The sequence below is a fragment of the Miscanthus floridulus genome, chromosome 17 (assembly GCF_019320115.1).
Source record: "Miscanthus floridulus cultivar M001 chromosome 17, ASM1932011v1, whole genome shotgun sequence".
Lineage (NCBI taxonomy): Eukaryota > Viridiplantae > Streptophyta > Magnoliopsida > Poales > Poaceae > Miscanthus > Miscanthus floridulus.
In genome coordinates, this window is record NC_089596.1 from 99909895 (window position 1) to 99931886 (window position 21992).

At 44.3% G+C, this 21992-nt stretch overlaps 1 protein-coding gene across 1 annotated transcript; it reads left to right on the top strand.

The window, feature by feature from the left end:
* The first annotated feature begins 971 nt into the window (after nt 1-971).
* LOC136516550 (uncharacterized) lies at nt 972-9745 on the top strand. Its single transcript, XM_066509970.1, has 10 exons — nt 972-1355; nt 2952-2995; nt 3313-3427; nt 3519-3597; nt 4053-4693; nt 5646-5922; nt 6001-6277; nt 8075-8227; nt 8520-9038; nt 9161-9745. The coding sequence occupies exons 1-10, from the start codon at nt 1181-1183 to the stop codon at nt 9449-9451; spliced, it is 2571 nt and encodes an 856-aa protein (XP_066366067.1). The 5' UTR covers nt 972-1180; the 3' UTR covers nt 9452-9745.
* The last annotated feature ends 12247 nt before the right edge of the window (nt 9746-21992 follow it).

Below are 21992 nucleotides of genomic sequence, written 5' to 3' on the forward strand. Positions count from 1 at the left end.
TGTGTATTGATTTATGAAGGTCAAACCAACAAACAATTTTAATGTATTAGTAAAAATATCTTGAAATATACTAGCACAAGTATTGTATAACAAAAAGAAATTACGACAATCCATCTGAGTTTGAGCCCTTGACTCACACGAATGTCCAGATTTCCTAGATCATGATTTCGTGAAACTCGAGATCTAGTAGCTCAGGCTCTTCCATGCGGTCATCATAGGGGTAAGGTTTGTGACTTCGTGGTAGGTAACGTGCTCGTTGACAATGAGGCACATGTAGTGGCTTTATGAATCTCGAGATTTAGCAACTTAGGTTTAGTCTTTAGAGGTCCTACGTGGGGATAGGGTTTGCGACTTCATGGTAGGCGACATGTTTGCCGATAGCTACGTTAACTTTATGAATCTCGAGATCTGCTATCTCATATTTAGACTATGTGAATATCGAGATTTGCCAGCCTAGGTTTGGTCTTTCGGAGGTCCTTATAGGGTAGGGTGTGCGACTTCGTGGAAGGCAACGTGCTTCGTGGTAAGCGATGTGCTCGTCAATGAGCTTGTTCGGCTGGACTAAAAAAACACTGTTCATACTGAAAAACATGGTTCATGCTGGTTTGTTGTGAGAGAAAAATACTGTCCCTGCTGAAAAAACAAGCCAAACAAACCGGCTTGTTGCTCAGCCGAACAAGCTAAATATCTAGTACGATTTTGCGAATTTTGAGATCTATCAGCTCAAACGATTTATTTTCTTTATATAGATTCATATATTTATAAGGGGCGATAGGGTGTCTGCTTTTTGCTGTATAAAATGGGGTGGGGTGGGGGGAGGTAATCAGGAGTCAGGACAGGACTCCAGGAGTAGTCGCAAATAATACATGTAACCCAGGGTAATTGCCGCGTATTGCGTACGCCGTACCATACATGGGGCAGGAAAAGCGTTATGGTTCTCCGTAATCCACCCAGCATCCTTTATCCTTTCCGTCTAGCTATATAAACTTGGCCGCAGAGAGGGAGGGGGAGGAGGAAGGGTTTTGGAATTAGGCAGCGGCAGCCGTTGCGTGGGAGAGAGCAAAGTGGACCAGGCCGAAACCGAAGCTACCGCCACCACCACCACCCCCGCCCACCGCAGCAACGCCGGGCCCTCCTCGTCTCCCTGTCCCCGAGTCCCAGGAGGATCCCGGCGGCGAGGATGAGCGGCGGCGGAGCCGGAGGGAAGGGGGCGGCGGCGCCCGTCCCGGCCGGGTCGAGGAAACTGGTGCAGGGCCTCAAGGAGATCGTGAACCGCCCCGAGGCGGAGATCTATGCCGCACTGCGCGAGTGCGGCATGGACCCCGACGAGGCGGTCAGCCGCCTCCTCTCCCAAGGTCCGGGCACGGCTTGCGCTGTCCTCTCCCCACTCCCCACTCCCACGATTCCGTGCCTGTTTAGCTGTTCGTTGTATGGCCCGCTGCTAGGGTTTACACGGGTCGTAGGCCAGCGGGCTCTCGCCGATCTGGGCGATTCGTCGACATGAAGGTCGTAGTCTGAGCGCGCTGCCCGATTAGTGGGAATCGGATGCACCTGTATTGTTTATTTTCCCCCTTGGGCCCTCGAGCTCATACTCGGTTTAGTTATCTTTAAGGCAGTATATCAGATAGTAGTATTAGATGTTGGAGTCTATAGTAGTATTAGATGTAGGAGCTGTGAGTGGTGTCACAGTGTCCACTATTCATTTAGGGTTTCTATTTTAGTTTTCCTGCAAATGCTATTAGTGGTAAGGACTAGTGACTAAGGAGTTACCTATTTTGGAATATCACACAACCGCGCAGGTAGATTATCTTTTCTCTCTATCGTACTTTAAAAAAAAAAAACTTTTCTCTCTATCCGGTGGTTGGTTCCACTGCTTGTGTTGTTGTGGTGCCAACCAATCATTTCAAGAACACACAGACATTTTTGTGCTTGTCGCTTCTGGGAGGATTTACTTTTCTCTAATGGATGCGACGGTAGCGTGGACAATGTCTGAACACTGGAAGCTTGGGAGAAAGTAAGACAAGCGTGTTGCATTAGACTGGACCTCTTAGTGTTTCAATGCAGGAGGCAAACTGAAATTGGTTAAGTGGAAAGATTTGTGTTTGTACTAGTTATAGGAGTAGGACTTAGGAACCAGATTTGGAGAGGATGGTTGTGGTTGGCTTAGATAGTTTGTTGGGAAAGAAAACCTGTGGTACTTTTAGCTACCAGGTTTGGAAAGAGGGGAGCCTTTAGACTGGGATATGATGTTTGAACTCTTGCTCTTTTATATTCGGTCTCCTGGCTGCTAGTCATACAATTTGGAGGAAGGTGTTTATGTACTGGATTCGCCCATGGTAGGATTTATTGAACACATTTACATCAGATCACTTGGTTTGTCTTGTCTTCTTCTTCTTAGTTTAATCTGTCTGTGTATAAGAACAGCTTTTGCTGGTTCTGCTTATTATGGTATTTTTCTTTTGGTATTGCAATTCCTGGCTATAACTTTGAACACACCACAACTTTCTTAGGTTTTCGTCCTGCCCACACATTTGCTGTAGGATGAGTTTGATCTTGAATCATTTGTTCTTTACATTTTAGTATTGGTACTGTAGCTTAACTTCTCACTACTCTAGACCTATGTACATTACATATGCTTGTCATGGAATGAAATCTATCTATTTACCAGACGTGCTCAAGAATGTTAGCTTTGGATTTATGGATATGTTCTGGCTTGCTGAAGCTGAACTCATGGCTTTGCTGGCAATGTAAATAGCTGTCTAGATATCATCTGATCTTGCATTATGTACATGTGCTTTGTATCTTTATCATCAGGCCTCCAGTTTTCCTTTTATTGGTTTGCAACTTGCATTATGTACACTTGGTAGTGACACCAATATTGATTTGTTATGTCAATGGGCCAAGCACATCTATAAATATTGATAACTCATCACTGTGTATACTCTTTTCAGATACTTTCCAAGAGGTAAAGAGCAAGCGCGACAAGAAGAAAGAGGTGAGAACTGATTTTTTAAAACTTTATAATGTGCCATATCGTCTTGAATATACAGTCCATTTGATAATAACCATTTGCCAAATTTACCTTGTTCATAAATTGGTAATCAACCTTCTTCTTGCACCATTTAGTTTTATTGGGTGAATAATACTGATTATTAATCTGTATGCACTACTGATTCTTTTTTCTACCATGTGTGATTCCTTGCACCAGAAGTTAGCATATTCAACTACAGTTTTGGTTATTGTTTGAAAAGTGCTCTATTCTTAGTTGACCTCTAGAACTGACAACTAAAGCTGTGGGTATTTAATAAGCAGATTAAAGAGGTTCCTGAGACAAGATATAGATCAGCAAATAGTTCTACTAATCGAGGCCTTAGAAGTGGCGCAGATCGTGGTGGATGGAGCAATTCTGTGCACTCTAGCTCTACTGGTAAATAGAACATGTGCCATTTTTACCCTCAAGCTAATTTTTTTGCCCATTATTTCTTCTGACCCAATCTTCATTTCATTCAAAAAATTAGATAACATGACCTCAAGGCCACCAGTCTCAGGGTCTGGTACGACATCAGTTAATTCCAGTCAGAGGCAAACAATTGCAAGGTAAAGGGACAAAAGGAGCCATCTGTGATCCATTCAAAGGATTAGTGCTGTTTGTTTATGTATTTTTTTTGTTTACTTTAAGCGATTTTCTGTTTTCCTTCAAATAATTTTGTTGTGGCTCGTGATGTCTATTTTTTGTGTTACCGCTGGTGCTTTTGCCATGTTGAGTAAACATCCAAGGACAACAAGAATTCTTGGTGTTAATTTCTTAGGTTTACTATTGTTCTCTAGGTAGTTCATTTCATTTAGTTTATGACATTCTAGTTTCTGCAAAAAAGGTCATTTGCAATATTGTGGGTGTTCAGAATCAACAGAATGATCTCCAAATGTTTGAATGATGCCCATCTCTATAAAATAGAGAATTATTCTCAACTGTCAATATTTTCGGATCATTTAGTTTTTATTATTACATTTTGCTGATTGCTGATGTTAATATCCTCTCTTGTATTCTTCAGTTCCTCTGCAAACAAACATATGGTTACTGATGGACCAGTTGTATCATTGCAATCATCGTCTGGGTTTCAGCATGGTGGTTGGTCTGGGACACCTGGTCAGTTGTCGATGGCTGACATTGTGAAAATGGGTCGGCCTCAGGGCAAGGCTTCTAGCAAACCTGTGGTCACAGCTGACAGAGGTTATGCTGGACAGTACCCATCTTTGCCAAGCACAAACCAGAACCTGAAACAATCTGTAAGCATGGTTACCCCAACAGAGCTCGACAAGGGGTTACAACCTGCCCAAGATTCGGTTCAGGTTAAGAATCACAGTCATTCTGCTGCTGACAGCAAGCTCCCATATGGTACTGATTGGTCTCCACAAGATGACCCAACATCAGCGAACCAATCATCCCTTCCTGAGACATCTGGTGATCCGTCCCTGTATGAAGCATCGTTTCAGTCATCTACATTGGTTACTGATGTAGTTAATTCACATGAAAATTCGCACTTGGATGAAAACAGCACCTTTGCAATGAGAGCAGCACCTGCCTCTGAGAGACACTTGGAACCTAGTGATGGTATTTCTGAATACAATGATGGAATGTTGAACAACTCAAGTTCCTATCAGCCTCATAATTACTCTTACACAGAACAAGAAGGTAAGTGTAGAACTAATGGGAATCTGCTAGCTGTTGGTTAACCATTATAGAGGTTGATGATTTTTTCTATTCTATAAACATCCATTTGTTTAATTTTCCATATATTAGCTATGGAATAAGTACCAAAGTAACATCTTAGGTAGTTGCCAGTCTTGGGTCAGAATCATGGAAGAAGTGGTCTAAATTGTAATTAATTGCTTGGGTCTAGTTGGGTAATGTAAACTATTTTTTTTACCATTTATTATGTAGTTCTGCCTGTATATTTCACTTGTACAAACTGTATTTGTGCCATAGATGTCAACATAATTAGGAAGGTACTAGGACAAATATAAGCATCTAAAACAACAACAACAACAACAAAGCCATTTAGTCCCAAGCAAGTTGGGGTAGGCTAGAGTTGAAACCCAACATGAGCCCCTAGTCACTTCTTTTGGGTTTCATCTCCATAAGAGTAGCTAAGTTTTTACATTGGCTCGCCAATCCTAACACAACCCTCCTCCTTGATCAGGGCTTGGGACCTGCTATGCCGAAACACCATAGGCGCCCCACCATAGGCGGAGTTAAATATAAGCATCTAAAAGCATTATTTTATCCAAACTATGGGATCAAATGCAGCTAGTATTTGTTAAGTAATAGATACTGTAGTTAAAACAGATTAAAGAACAAATATAGACATTATATTGTTTTGTCCTCAACAATAAACTATGGACTGTCATATTATTCTTTGCTTTCCATAAGAAAGGGAGAGTTATTTTGCTTCTAGTGTTGTTGGGCTTGTCAAATTATTCATCTAGTTTACCATCGTATGAATCGCTTCACTTTGGATATTTATGAATCATGTTGCGTTCTGATAGCTTGGTCTTGTTTATTAATTTTGTACAAAATTGTTGGCATGGTTCACAATGAGTTCTGATTCCTTTTGTAATTGTTGTTTATATATGTTTATCTTCAGTTGAGGATTCCAGTGCTGATCTATCAGCAGCAGCAGCAAACTTCCAGAGTTTAAGCCTACATAATGATGAGTTAGCCGCAAAAAAGACTGCCGAAGATAACCCTGCAGTGATAATTCCTGATCATTTGCAATTTGCAAATACAGAATGTGTCAGTTTGAGCTTTGGCAGTTTTGGATCTGGTGCGTTTTCTGGGCTACTCCCACAAAAGACCACAGATAGCAATGTGGAATTACCTGCTCAAGAGGAATCTGCACCAGTAGATCAAATAGATGCCAGGTGAAGCATTTTACTGTTTTTTGTGGCACTTACCCCTTCACGTCGGGAATGTTGACACCGTGGAATTGTCTGTTGCAGGAATCAAGATTACTATGAAAGTGGTGCAGTAACTTCGCCAGCAGACGAAAATCTTGAGGCCATGCTGGGAGCCAACATGGAGAATGTCGATGCGCCTTCTGTTTCACAGGCTAATGAGCTTAGGCAGGACGTACTTGATCCTTCTGGACTTCAATATGACGTGCCATCAGTTTCAAGTCATGCTTATTCAAACACGAACGCTTCACAGCCTAGCACAATGGATGATCCACAAGGAAACAACCAAGCACATACTCTTTCCCATTTGTCAAACTTGATGGTATGCTTGACTCTTCTTTCTGTATTTTTTTTCCACACATCCTTGGTAACTGATCTTTCGTTGCCCACAATATTTGTGTCTAGTGCTATGCTGTAACTGCAAAGGTGCATTAAGTTCCTTGTATCTACATGGTCAACCTTCATACATAAGGAAAAACTTCTTGAGTTGCCATGATATGATAACTGATCTAGACGCATTGGCCTTATATAGCATTTCTGTTACATTTTTCTAGAACATTTAGCATGTAGGAGGGCCCAGACTATATCAATAAGGGAAACTGCACTTAGGTCCATCTGGAGTTTTCTCATCTTAAATGCTCATATCTTGGCTAAACTTGCCCTGGTTATGCTTTGGCCTCCTTTTGTATTGCAAAATCATCATGATCGCATGACCTATGTAATGCTTGAGTAGGGAACTGCTAAGAAACACTTCCAGATTTAAACTGTTTTACACATGCGTAATAAATAAAAAAAGTAAAATTGACACATGCATACAATTAGTATTTTTTAGAATTATAATAGATAGATTTTCAAAAGGTATCACTACCTTTTGTAAAACTATCACAAGAAACCACACTTTTAAGGAACAGATTTGAGAGAACCACAATACTGGTCACTTAGTATTTAACAAGTACACTCTTTAAGCATTGCCATATCCCATTGGTGTGTCCACTTAGTATTCCAAAGGTTATGGTGGATGGAGTGCTTAAATGTGTGTTTTTATGAAAAATTAAGGATTTTTTTGTGAAGCTATTGCTTAAATCGCAGTTTTGATTTATGCAACTAGGAGTGTAGTTCTCTGAAATTATTTCTTAAAAGTGTTTGTGTGCATGCCCCCATATTTATAACTTTGACATTGACAAAGGCAGCATGTGTTCGTGACGTGTGAATATGTTCTCGGCCATAGAATGACTTTTAAGTGTTGATTGACTACATAGTATAGATCTAATGGACGTAATAGTAATGTTATCACCTTCTGAATTAAGTTGTTGAAGTCTATGTAACTAGCTGTTTTGGGCATCAGATGTTTCTTGTTGGCTGTTTGGTGTTTTTAAGCTGTTTTCTTTACCCTGTTGACTTATTTGATTCTGTATAAATTGGTGAGGTGATTAGGTCACATTAGGGATTTGTGTTTGCAAGTTCAGAAAAATCCAAGTAATCTGTTATGTGGTGTTTATCTCTTGCTTTGTAATTTTTTTCAAATGTTCATATCAACAAAAGGGAAAGGTAATTTGGTGAACAAGTGTCCAGGGCTGAGGATGGTGGAGTATTTATATCTAACAAAAAGATTTTAACTGCCTTTATAACTAGATGAGTTATCAAGAGATTACTATACGTTCTCAAAACAAAGCAGAAACAGTTATTCAGTGGGTCAAACTATTTTTTGCTGACCAGTTGCTTCTGGTTTATAGGACTAGTAGTACGCAGATTGAATAAGAGAGTTTCAAATGAGGTGTCAACACAATATTTTAAGCCATATGAACCAGTTTAAAAATATTTCAGTATGACGGTGTGCTAGTTTAACTCTATTTAAAAGAAGTACAAAAAAGACGAATGGCCTTGATCCTCATTAAATTAACATCTTGTTGTATATTTGTTATTACTGCTTAAATATATATAGGTCCATTCAGGAATTCTTCAGCAGTTAACATATGGACCAGCAGCTTTGTTCTAGTTTCCTGTGCTGTTTCAATTCATGTCATGCTTCATTCTTACTGAAAAGGATTATGCTAAACTTCATTTTCTTCTGCCTGTCAGTTTGTTTCTTAGTTCTCACTCTTATCATTTGTTTTCCCAGCAAGCAAATCCTTTGAGCACCAGCAGTCTATTGGGGTCAAATCAAAATCATGCAGCTCTTCATGGCTTAGAGTTTGATTTACCGCCTTATCTTGAAGCAAAATATAACACAGGCTCAACTACAAATCCTAGACCAGCCATATCCATGCAGGAGGTTAGTTAAATATTTGAATTCATTTTTTCTCACTCACATCCTTGACATGCTTATGCTATTTTATGTATCAAAAGTTCCTGTGCATATTACTTGAGCTTCTAGAAATTATAAATTATTATTACAGAAAGAAATAGCATCCTAGTTTAGTGATATACATCATTAGCAGCAATATTTAAAACTGGAAACATAGAAAACTTGTGTTAAATTCATTATGGATTCTGAACCGTCCTGTTTAGTATTGTCTTTTTTTTTTGCCTTTCCTAAGTCTACATTTCATGAAAATATTTTTCAGGCCCTGAAAGCAGGGGTTTTCTCCAACGCTCAGTCTACACAGAGTCTTCCAAGTACTAGCATTCCAACGGGGCCTCCTCTCCCTCAGCAATTAGCACATCACCCTTACTCTCAGCCAACTTTACCAATTACACATTTTCCAAATATGGTTGGCTATCCGACGTATTTGCCGCAAAACTATGCTACTTACCTATCTTCAGGCACCTTCCAGCAAGCATACCCGAGTAATGGACCATTCCATCAGTCTGCTGCTGCTTTGCTCGGATCTGGTATGAAGTACTCGACCCCAGAGTATAAGAACAACCTGTCTGCCACAGGCTTACAACAGCAACATCAGCCACAACCGCAACCACAACCACAACCACCATCATCAGTCATCTCTGGTTATGGAGGCTTCGGAAGCTCAAGCAACATACAAGGAAATTTTACCCTTAATCAGAGTACCGGCTCAACTCTTGGCTTTGATGAAGCATTGAGCAGACAGTACAAAGACACCAGTCAATACATGGCTCTCCAGCAGGTAATCGTCACACACTGGCTCATGTAACCTGGGAAACCTTTTGCTCTCTCCCCAATCAGCGTCATCTTTTTTTGTGGCTGAAGGTTTTTACAGAAATGGTGATATATTGTTATCTCTTTCAGGGCGACAACTCCGGAATGTGGCTTCATGGCTCGGGTTCAAGAGCGGCCTCGACGCTTCCGCCTAACCACTTTTATGGTTACCAGGGACAGAGTCAGCTGGGTGGCTTCCGTCAGGCGCAGCAGCCACAGCCTTCCCAATTTGGAGGCCATGGGTACCCAACTTTCTACCAGTCTCAGGGTGGCCTGACACAGGAGCACCCCCAGAACCTTGCTGAGGGCAGCCTGAATGGCTTCCAGGTCGCACCGTCTCAGCCATCTCATCCGAGCTGGCAGCATCAGCACACTTACTGAGCCCTGTACTCCCTTGTTATGGTGGCTCTTTCGCCAGTCACAAGCCAAGTTTCACGTTCTTGTGCCCTCACTCGATGCAGAGTAAGCTGCTCGGATTTAGCTGCTGAGCCTGTACCTTGAGCGCATAGAGGGTCCCAGGCATACAACAGTTAGAGCGTCCCAGACTGATGCATTGTGATTTCTTTTCGATAGTGAGTTATATGTGCGGAGGTGCAGTCCTGTATAACTGAGGCATGATAACCTAACAAGCAGTCGTTTCTGATTTCCAAGAGTTGGCTACTCTTTGCTTGAGCCGATGCTGCTCTGATTTTGACTGTCCGCTTGCATTTTTTGTCATGCGGATGCTACCTGTCTTCATCAGGAGGAAAAAGGGGCGCCTCTGAGTTCATGGATTTATAAACATTTTCAATTTCACCATTGGCGTCGCGTGAGGTTAGCACAGGCTCCATTTCATCACTATGGTAGTAATAATAATTAATAATACGGGTTCAGATGTTTAAGTCCACATTTGTTTGGGGTTCAAATATGCCACTGTCATTGCGAAGTCGAATAAAGGAAATAAAAACTGAGGATCTGCATCTAATACTATCATAGATCATGATGGACCTTCCGATGCTAATCTTGGTTGAAGCAGGTAGTTTCTGTGTCGCAATTCGCAAGGTGCATGCGTAAATCGGCCGGCTTCAGTTTGGTTGGCCTCTCCCTCTGTGGTAACCGACCGTTTGATTACCACACAAGAGGCTTTGTAAACGAACCGTTTCTAATCCATCTGGCCATCTCAATGCACCTCAATCCCTCCCAAGCGTGTGGTTTGGGGTGGATTTGTGTGCAGCCAAGCAGATCCTGCTTGTTTCTCTTATAATCCGTACTTTTCAGCTCGTTTTTTTAGTCAAAACAGTGTTTTTCTCTCCCAACAAATTAGCCGGAACAACGTTTCGGCTTGTTTTTTCAGCGAAGCGAACGGGACCTAAACGACTCATGGCCACATCCATGCACCGTCCGGTGCTGTTCCGGCACTGCGTTCGGCGCTGGCTCTCCGGCGGTCTTGGCGATCAGTAACAAGAGCTCGCCGCTCGGCTCTCCGCGGAAGGCCCAGACCTGAACCTCATCTCCCACCAGAAGCCCACTCGCGCGCAAGAAGCTGCTCGCCCTTCTGATCACGGTCCGGCCAGTCGATCCTCACCGCGTCGGCCTTGCGACGCCCGGTGCGGTCGACGACGCGCACCCTGAGCCTGCCGTGCTCCTCCCCCTTCTTCTTCCTCGTCTTCTTCTCGCCGCCTCCACCGTCCGCGTGCTCGTGCTGCGCGTTCGCCGGCTTCCTCTTGCCGGCTTGTTCCGTCAAGTTGGCGGCTCGGCGGTCCTCGGCCGAGAGCAGGGGGCGGAGGCGCTCGTCGACGACGTCGCCCTTCCCGATGCTGAAGCGGCACTGGTTCGTGCTCACGTCGGAGGCTCAACGAAGGCAAGAGGCTACTGAGTTAGTGGCAATCCTCGTCGGGTTCGGATTTGGGAGATCGTAATCGGATTACGTTCGTCGACTGGGCCCACTTATTTATACTTGGCCTTGAGGTTGGTAGTAGGGTGCTGGCGTACGTTCGGACGTTCCTAAGCGTGTTCGGCCGGGCCTTTTATCTGTCAGGGCCATTGCTGTGCCAGTTAAATTCGGCCCGTGTAAGCTGCTCGGATCTTTCGCCATCACATGCCAAGTTTTTAGTTTGTCAAAAAAAATAAAAAATCACAAGCCAAGTTTCGCGTGCTCATTCGATGCAGAGTAATACAGTGGCGGAGCCTCGTGGAGGCCAAGCTGGGCATCGGCCCCCCCCCTTGCTTGACTATGCTCCACTGTTATTCCTGTGAATGCATTCATTGTTTCATGCGATAGAGAGAAGAAAAATATTTAACTAAGAACACAGGCAGTCTGTAGTAGCTAGAAGTTAGAGGCAAGATGAATTAGCCCCTCCTTTGTTTGATGCCACGCTCCGCCGCTGGAGTAATATACGCTGCTCGGATCGATCTTAGCTGAGCTTGTACCTTGAGCGCTGAAACTATGACAGGGTCCTAGCCTCCAAGGCTACAACAGTTTAGAGACCGTTTTAACATGTTACGTGTAATAATTGACAGACTGATGCATTGTGGTTTCCTTTTTATAACTGAGACATGATTCAACCTAGCAAGGAGTCGCTTCTTCTGATTTAAAATAGTTTACCTTGAGAGGAAAAACTCCCTATTTGACACTAGTCACTAGTATATGTATAACAGGGTCTTCCTTTTACGGCCCTATTAAATCACACGTCGCTAATGGAGTTTGGATTGGAATGCTTGGATTGGAATTGTTACCGGCCACTTCTGGTGATCCTGGTGCAGTAGCCAATTTTTTAGGTCACCGCGACTGGAGGCAGCACACGTTGCACGGGCAGCTTCACCTCCTCTTTTTATTTTCCCGTCGTCGTCTTTTGCCATTCCGTGGCTTTGGCTGCATGCGTCGTCGACATCCTTGCGCTGGCTCCAAGTTTCAAGCTGCGCAGTGTGCTGGACAATCGTGCACGTACATCCTACACCCGTACACCGCCAAGAATCAACCTGCCTGCCTGCCTCTGCCTGCAATAATCTCTCGATGTTCCGACTGCGACAGCGAGACGCTTGCCAAGACGCAAAGCATCGCGGACGGTTATAGATGGGCAACGGACCGGCACAGCCCGATGGCGGTCGGGCCGACAAGGCATGCCGTGCCCTGTGGCCATGCCTCTAAGGCACGTGGGCCTGGCCTTTGACCTAGACACGGAACTATAGATTAATTTTCGTGTCGTGTCGGCCCGTGACAATATTTGCGGGCCATACCAGTCCACAACCCGGTTCACATGTAACACCTCAAAAAAACTCATCTCATATCCAAAGTTTCAAATTTCGATCAACATTCACAGAATAACGCTCATAGTTTCAATCAACATTCACAGCCATATTTCCATTCATCAACTAAGTAGTAATGACTTAGATCACAGAATGACTTAGATAACAAAATAAGCTGTTTTGTGCAATGTTGCCTCATTAAAAATCTTTCTGGCTAAAATTCACCCTTGTGAGAAATCCTAGAAAGAAAAAAAGAGTGCAGCCAGCTCATAAGATTGTATTAAGTTATTACAGACCATTGTTCAAATACAAATGTTACACAAGTCAATGAGTGCTAAGTCCACTCTCAACTCACACAAAAGCACAAGTCTACTCTCAACCTCAGTTTCACTCTCAATCACCAGCAGCCGCAGCTCCACCTTCATCTTCATCAAGATACAAATTCTTGAATGCTTCTTCAAGCTCTTTGTTATCAGCAGCTACATGTTATTCCCTCTTTTCTCCTAACTCCCAGTCCTTCAAGCATGTCAGCATCTCAACAGTTTCAGGTAACAAGCGTCGGCGCCGTTCTTCAGTGATCCTTCCTAACAAACTGAAACAAGATTACGAGGAACAAGTAGACACATGAACTGACATAATATCTTTGGCCATTTTAGATAGGATTGGATAGGTTAGTTTGTAGTCACGCCATCAAAGAAGTATGTCAAAATTATCCTCATAAGAAGTGACATTGTCACTGTCTAAATAGACTGAGAGTTCAGAAGCAGCAGAGGTAGAAGAAGATGAAGTAGTGGCAAGGGAAGGACCAACAACAGCTGCTCCTCCAAAGATTCTTCCCCAAGCTATTTTCTCTTACCTGTATGGTTTGAAGGCTGTGTAACCCTTTGAGACCTAGATGCATCAAACTTTCTTTCATATTTGTTAAACAATTTATATAATTCAGTTTTCACATCAGCATAGTATGAATTGTACTGAGTACCAGTGCTTTCAGCAAGTAATTGGAGAACCCTATAAAAACCTCTCATCTTAGCTCTAGGATAAAAAATCAATGCATATGAGTATAAGAGATGTATGTCCTGCCAGTATTTAATGAATTTAAGCTTCATAGGATACATAATCTGTCTAAGATTCTAATCTCTTCCAGCCGTATGCAAATGAGATGCTATCTCCAAAACATGGTGCAGAATAAGTGGACTGGTAGGATAATAAACACCAGATAAAACAACAGTGCAGTCATAAAAGAGTTCTAGAAACTCCAATATCTTCTCAGCAACATACCAGTGATTTAGAGACAACAATGCAGATCCATAATTTGAATTAATGAACACAGAAAAAACTTCACTATATGGAACCAAGTGTTTCAGTATAAGATAAGTAGCATTCCATCTAACATCCATATCCAAGTTAAACTTTCTAGGTCTAACACTCTTAGCATTACAGTAGTTCTTGAACATACCAATTCTTTGATTAGAGGAATTCAAGAAATTAATTGTAGTTCTAAAATCTTCTATGTAAGGTTTCAACCTCTTTAGTCCAGATTTAACAATCAGATTAATTATATGACAAGCACAGCGTTGATGCACAACAGTATAGTTACGTTTATTAGAATCTAAAGGCTTAGGTGAAGGATCAGAACCCAAATAACCAGCAAACATGGGTGTCAAAGTTTTCATAGCCTTAGCATTAGAAGAAGCATTATCTAAAATGATAGCAAAAATCTTATCAATCAGACCAAACTCCTCAACCACAACAACAACTCTTTCAGCAATGTTTTCACCAGAATGTTTCACTTCAATCAACCTAAGACCAATAACCTTTTTCTATAACTCCCAATCAGCATTCACATAGTGAGCAACAACACTAATATAGTCCTCCTTAGCATTACCAGACCAAATATCTGAAATCAAAGCAACAGATGAAACAACAGACACCATAGAATTCTTAAGCACATCACGTCGTTCATTAAACAGCTTATCAAGATCTCTAGTGGTGGTCCTTCTAGAAGACTTAACAAACCTAGGACTATGAGCATGAACAATATAGTCCTCGAAGGCCTCTGTCTCACCTATACCTAATGGAAGGTCAAGCCTAGCAATCAATCGGCACAACTCAGATCGAGCCACAGCAGGATTATAGTTCCAGTTATGCATAGAACCATCAGGATTAAAAGCAAGCCTAGACTGAACCCTAGCAGCATGATCAACCTTTTCCCTACAAGATTTTTGGTGCCTAATCAAATGATCAGTACCAACAACAGATCTAGCACTCAAAACAGCCTTACACATTCTACATATAGCAGTAGTTCAAATCTTGTTACCATTCACCTTCTCATAGATCTCCTCAAAATCAGCCTAGACAGTAGACTTGCGCTTACCCACAGCAGAAGAGGTTGGAGTACCGTTACCGTCTGTGTTGTTGGTGTTGGAGGCCACCGCCATCCCTGTCGTCGTCGCTGTCGCCCCTGCATCACCACCATCTAGATCGATCGGAGCAGGGCCGCTACCAATGTCGACACCGAACAACGCTCCAGCAGCGTCACGGATGTCGTCGTCGCGCTCGGGGGACAGCCCTACCATGATTAGGTCCTCGTTGCTAGCGACAGGATAGACGATATCGTCATCCGCCATTGGGCCCTCGGCTACGGATGGCAGCTTTCCAGCCCCGTTCCTCAACGGTGCGCGCGACCGCCTTGCCCGCTCTATGCCACAGCTAGAGGACGAGGCATCAGCAACCGACCTGCAAAAGGAGAAGGTCAGAACTCAGAAGGATTAAAGGGTTAGGGTTAGGTTTAGGTTTAGGGTTAGGGTTAGCTCTTACCTACGCAACCGGAGCCCGGCGCCGGAGATGACGAGGGCCACATAGAGGCAACGAGACAAGGAACGGACTAGCAAGGACGGCGAGCGGCGACAGAGGGAGTGACAGGGACACAAACTCACATGGTCACCGGGAGGACAGAGGAGAGATAGGGAAAAGGGACGGGATCAGGGGACTCAGGTTGAGGTGGGGGAGCGGCGGTGAGATCACCGGAGTTGGGGACGATGGCGATGAGGATCCTGGAACGGTCGGAGTTGAATCGATGAGGAGCGACGAGCGAGTGAGCGGCTACTGAGCGAGAGAGGCGTGACACCGTGGCGGGGAGGGATTCTGATTAGGGTTTGGGGGTGAGGAGGGGGGCGCCCGCGGCGCCTGCTTATATATGGAGCAGGGGGGTGTGGTGGGGAGTTGGGCTGGGCCAGATCCGCCCTGCGGGGGGAGTCAGGGAGCCGTTGGGGCACCGGGCCGCCACTGGGCCTACCGTTGAGGAGCGGGCCGTGCCGTGCTGGCCCACGTGCCTAGGGTGAGGCTTAGGTACGACCTGCTCCTCTGGGCCGTGCCAGCTCGGGCCCGCTGGCCACCGGGCCGGGCCGTGCTTGGGCCGGGCCAAAAATACGGGCCTCGTGCCGGGTTGACGGGCTCGGGCTGCATGCCCATATATACGTACGATATCAAAGCAGCTCCTGTGTACCGTGTAGTAATGCAGTATGCTGTGATCTCTGTGAGTTTAACATCGTCCTGTTTGGATGTCTTGGTTTTGAGGAACTTTAGTGTCAAGGAACTTTAATTTTATAGAAAAAGAAACATGCAAAACCGTAATCTAGAAAAAGAAAAATCTAGAGTAGTAGAGTTTCTAAAACTTCAAAAGACAATAGTACCATGGTTTTGTATAAATATTGTTACATCCGAACACCAACCACGATGTTTTTCCAAGACAATAATAAAATTGTTTTGCATTCAAAGAGCGCCTTATTTGCATTGGTCGATCGGTGCCTAACTTTCCTTGGTTTAATTAAAACCGAAACCGGCGCCCACCTCAATTATTATTATGTATACTCCGTATGTTATAATTTGTAGTTCCTGTCTTGAACCGTCGCCTATAAAAGACCAAAACTAGAAGGAACCAACGTGATGACGCGAATAATATGTCTCCTTCAATTTGATCTGCAGAACGAAGTGATCCATCACGTCACGTACTATACACTCCCTCCCAACTCCTCGTAGTATATATACTTAGAGTACCTTTCGGTTGCCACCGACTGTGTGGCGCAAATAAGCGACAACATGTGCAGTCAGTCCCCCGGTGTCCCTTGCTTGCGAATCAACTCCAATTAGTTGGCCAGCCACAGGCTACTTATTATTGGAGTATATACGACTACTAGTTTTTTTAATGATAAATAAGATAACAAAGTCTTCAAAAAAAAGTTATAATCCCACTATTGTGCAAGTAAATTCCCAATGGTCGTATGTACGACAACTATAGACGCTAGTAGCATCTCACATGTTGCCATTGGTTGCGAGGACAAATGAGGATGTGATGAGGTTATCCCCCTTTTACCTAGTGTTATTTGGTTGCGGAGGAAGTGCAATAGCGTCGATTCTCAAATATTCTATGGAAAAAGTCTACTTAACCCCCCACCTATTATGCTGGGTCTATTTCACCCCCCAACTATGGAACCGTCTGTTTTACCCCTGGGCGGTTTTTCAGCGGCGGTTGCTACAGTAACAGTAGGTTGCTACAGTGCCCATGGTTTTGAATTTCTTTTTTTTATTTATTTTCGGTGAATTTTTGAAAAATCATAGAAAAATCATAAAATGAAAAATCTAATTTTATTGGACTCCACATGAGTAGATCTACATAGTGAATATATAATACGGTATACTTTAGTACAAATTTTTTACTGTAGCATTAGATTAATTGGAAAATCTAATTTTATTGGTCTAGGCGGCAAGGTGACGGCGCCTAGGGCTTGTTTGCTTTGAAGACTGGGAATCTTGCCTAGCCCAGGCACCTCACCCAGGCCGTCGATTTTCGGCGCCTAGGGCTGGATCGACCTGCCTGGACGGGTGCCCCTAGACCAGATCTTCATCCAAACACGCCCTTAAAGCGGAAGCATATGGACGTCGTAGAGAAAAAATAGGAGATGTGCTCGTGAGGCTACTCGCTGGAGTCCATTTATGATAGGTGGGACCATGACAACTACAGATAATTGTGTTAATATCTCTATCCATCCCATTTGATTCAATCACCTCAACCAAACGAAAAAATATGAATGGCTTCATTCTCTTCGACCAAACATCAGCTGTGACAGTTTGATCCAAAAATAAGGATGGCAACATTTTAGTTTTATCTTGTCTCAGGATTAAACACGCACTTAGAGTTGTTGATGGAATGTACAAATTGAAAGAGATACTCTATAGTATCATCGACGCTATCATTTCGTTTTATTTTTTGAGGGATCCAAATGTGCACTATTGTACCAGTAAAAAGGCATGAAACATCCACTCAGCTAGGTTATACTGCTCAAACTTGACTATAATAACTTTTTAAATAATGTGTCGGTGCGAAATATGGACGACAAGTAAATATTTATAGTTTTGCCGTGCGTTATGATCGGATGCGGCCTAGCACGCGATGACACAGAATTTATACTCGTTCAGACAACATGCCCTACGTCCAGTTTCAGTCGGTCGGTGACTTTATTCCTGAGCCTAGGTGCTCGAAGTTTGCTGTGTGTTACAAATGAGTAAGGAATGAGAATGGGGTGCTAGAGGCCCGATCGGACTCTGAACCGAGTGGCCGAGAGTGACTGGGGCTCTAACGTACGCTAAGTATTAGAGCGTATGCTCTATGTGTCCGAACTTATCAGCTGTTGAGCTGTTGTTCTCGAGTCGTCGAGAGAGTCTTCGAGAGAGAAGCCAGCGAGTGCCCCTTTTAAGGAGAGAGCGCATCATCTTTTATAGTTGAAAGGGATGGCCCTACAAGTCAGAGAGAGAGAGAGTGTATACGCGTGCTGCCTAGTCTTGTTGTTCACGTCATCGGGTACGGGATGGCTGCCAGCGCCCACAATACTGTATATGTTCAGACGCGTCTGGCAGGCTCTACCGTGTTCGTCTGGTACGGCAAACGACGGTGCCCACAACACTGTTTATGCTCTGACACGTCTGGAAGGTTGTAGAGTGTCCGTCTGTCATGCCCCTACGGCACCGTTCTGCAGGTGCACAGGGCGTGGCAGGGTACGGTCTTTGGTATTGCGTTTAACTTGAGCGCCTTATCTTATCTGTTCCGTCTGCTCCCTGGGCCCACACCGAGCGGGCGTCCCCGGTCGCTTGCTCCTAGTTGGCCCCGACCGTGTCGGTAGGGAAAGAGCAGCGAGCGGAGGTCCGGCGTATCATCGGTCAGAGAAAGGAGGTCGGGCGAGGCGGAGCCCGAGGTCGGAGGTGTCGGTCGGGGACCGGATCGTGGTCTTGGCCTGTTATTGTGTATCTGCGCCACCTGCTGGGCCGAGTTTTGTAGGGAAGCGGGTCCATTGGGGACCCCGGGTTTATGAACCCGACATAATGATATTAGCTCATAAATATAAAAATGATCTGCCATTTTTTAGATAGACGTAGTATTTTCATGATAAATCTACTTGGATTTTTTTGTTAATAAATTAGCTTATAAAATAAGTTAAGTACTTGTGACTACAACATGCTAGTAGAATTCCGATAATTTATTATGGAGAATAGGAGCTAAGACAACCGTGCATATGGACCTGATCATTGGTTACCTGACCAGACCAACCCAATCTAAAAATGATCGGTTAAGTTCGAATCTTGATTTTCGACCAAAATTGAAAAATCTAAAAAAGATTAAAACTCACTGCACTAAAAAAGATTATAACTCACTGCACTAAAAAAGATTATAACTGAAAAAGGTTCGATCGAGCAGTGCAAAAATGACAAACATTCCGGAACAATTCTGCTTGAAACATTTGTGCTGTCCGGCTGTTTGGCAGCTATTCTCCGCCAGACAATTGGAACCATTTCATCCTTCAAAACGACCCCTGCTATATCACGTGCCACACCGTGCGTGCTGCATATATTAAGCATAGTGGTCGGTAATAAATGTAACGAAGGTACGGTACTAAACATATTTCAATATTCTGAAGAGCATCTAAAAGTTGACTTCACTTGTTTTTTTTTTTTTGTCTCTATAAACAAAGCGTCGGTGATTTCGTTGGAGCTCAGTGCCCCTCATGCTGTATTGTTAATCCACTAGTGGCGTGCGCTTATATAACAAAATATATTGTTTTAATAAGGTTAGTCTATTTTGCGGACAGCGTGTGTCTGATTTGTCCACCTTATCGTCTCAGCAATGACCATCAGAATTAGCAAATAAATCTATCTTCTTTTCTCTACTGGTATAAGAAAAATCTAGTGTATCGATCGCTCGATGCTTTCCTTTGTCTTTTTGGCCTTGTTCAGTTCACACCGCGACGGGCCATCGGATGCGACCTGGCGCTTTTGGCGTGCACGCGAGGGGTCCGCGGAGCAGAGAATCCCGCGCCGAGCAGCAACTCGTCGCTCTGCTCACACGCTATCCTACCCGTACCCGCCCGCCGCCCGCTGTGGCCCTCGTGTAGAAGAGCCTCTCCATGGCCGTGGGCCCCGGAAACGAGTAGGCCCACCGTCAGATGGGGAGCCGGGAGTTGTGTACGCCGGGCAGGTGCAGCTGCTACCCCATGCCATGCGTCACGTTAGCAGCAGGCAGCACGACAAGGAGATTCCACGAAGTGTTCATGCAAGTTATGTACGTGTCGCTCTCACTCCTCGTCAATTTTGTACTCCAGTGGTACTCATAAGGTCACAAGGATAGGAAACGGACCACATTGGGTACAGAGGAGATATGCCGTTTTTAAGCGGTGACTTGGCTCATTAAACAAGTATCAAGATGGCAGAAGCCGGTGGTCCCGCCCGCCAGGGTTCCAACCATGGGTTGGACGTTGGTGTTTCAACGGGGGTTTTTCCCCAGCACGTGTCATAATAGTCAGAGCGACGTGCTCTTCACATGTCAAACCTAGATAACTTCAAATATCTCTCAGTCACATGTAACTTCTTCGTATAGAGTTAGTGCGTGAGTTCAGATACTACAGCAGGGTGACGTTTTCATCACGTGCGAAGCCTGAATGACTTCGGATACCTCTCAGCCATGTACAGCCTCTTTATATATAGTCAGTGTGTGAGTTTAGATACTATAGCTTTTATTTGAAGTGTTGAGGCATAAAAAAAAGTATCCGATGCAATGTCATTTTTTTCTTCCAAACGTAATATATGTTTTTACATATATAAACTTGCGCACATATGTAAAATACACTCTATAGTTCCTATAAATATACATCTGAGAAATCGAGTCAGATCTTAAGACAAAGTCATGATAAACACGACTGACGAGGATCCCCGTCAAATTGATAACTTTAGATCTAAATAGACTGATTTTGCAACCATAAATAAAAAAGTTGCATCATTTATTTAAAGTTAATCAATAGTAATCTTTTTTTTTAAATACGTGTACAACCGAAATATCTCAACAATGTCGTGGACTAAGTTTACTATGAACATACCCATTTGTATTTTGTATTTAATTTAATCCGTAATTTAGCATATATGCTTGTATTTTTCTAAAATTATTATACGATTTAACAATATTTGTTCTTTTAGTGATAGATAATATGCTTTGTTGGTAGCGAGTTGCCTACAATAATTTTGTCAATGTCAAGAACCTAAAATGTGTCGGCTTAGTTTTTCTTGAAGTACTCGGCTCAGTTTTTTAAGGTGCGGGTTGCTTATCTCTACTATAAGGGATCAATCTAAACTATTTTAGGTACACCAAACAATACGTCCCCCGCTGAGGGAGTCAATCATTATTCACCAATGAAATTGCACCCAGGATTTTTACATCATTAAAATCTATGGCTCCTAATCCTCCTCACAGGCTTCAACTCGATCCGATGGCGAACGTTATTTGATCTCCCCACCCTCCAGGCTTCAACGCACAATCAGCTGGAAACAAAATTGTCGCCGCACGCGTCGTCGCTCTCCTCCCCCGCAAGGCCGCAACCCCTCCCCGAAATCACGCACGAGCGGGGAAACAAATTCCCGTCAATCACGATCACGCCCGCATCTCCCCCTCCACCCAAGGCCACAAGCCCGCAGCCCCTACCCACAATCACGCATGCGTGGAAAAAAGATATCCCGATCAATAACGATCACGCCCACGCCCCTCGATGCCACTGGTCGCGACGCCGCCGGATGCGCCACCGCCTCCAAGCTTGCCAGAAACACTGCCCAACCTGCCTTGCCGAGCGGCAGGTATTGTCGATGTCCAAGACGCGGTCTGGTGCCTCGTCTATCCCGACATAGCTAACACAGTGAGTTGGTGTGTAATCTATGCTTGTCGTTGCTGATCTCCAATCCATCGCTACGTGCCAATTGACCGAGAGACAACTTGCCATGGAGCCCGCCATCGCCGCGTTGCTCGCCGTGGAGCCTACCGCCGGAGGGCTCCTAACCGTCAGATCTATGGATCCACCGCCACTGGGATCCAACCCACCGGATTCGCCACCGGAGGACACCTCTCCGTCGGATCCATGCCGTGGTGGCTCCATCCCACCGGATCCGCGATGCCACCCGCCGGTGGAGCCATGGAGGGAGGGGAGGAGGGTGGATCTGCACCGCCACTCGCTGCTGCTGCTCTACATCGTCGGGAGGGGCCGAGCCGCCTTGTGCCATAGACAGGAGGGGCTGGGCTGCCTCGCGCGCGACCGTGAAGCCACCAAGCGCCGCCACCGCCCTGCGCCGACGAGCCAAACCGCGCTGCTCCCCTGCTTCCCCCTTCTCC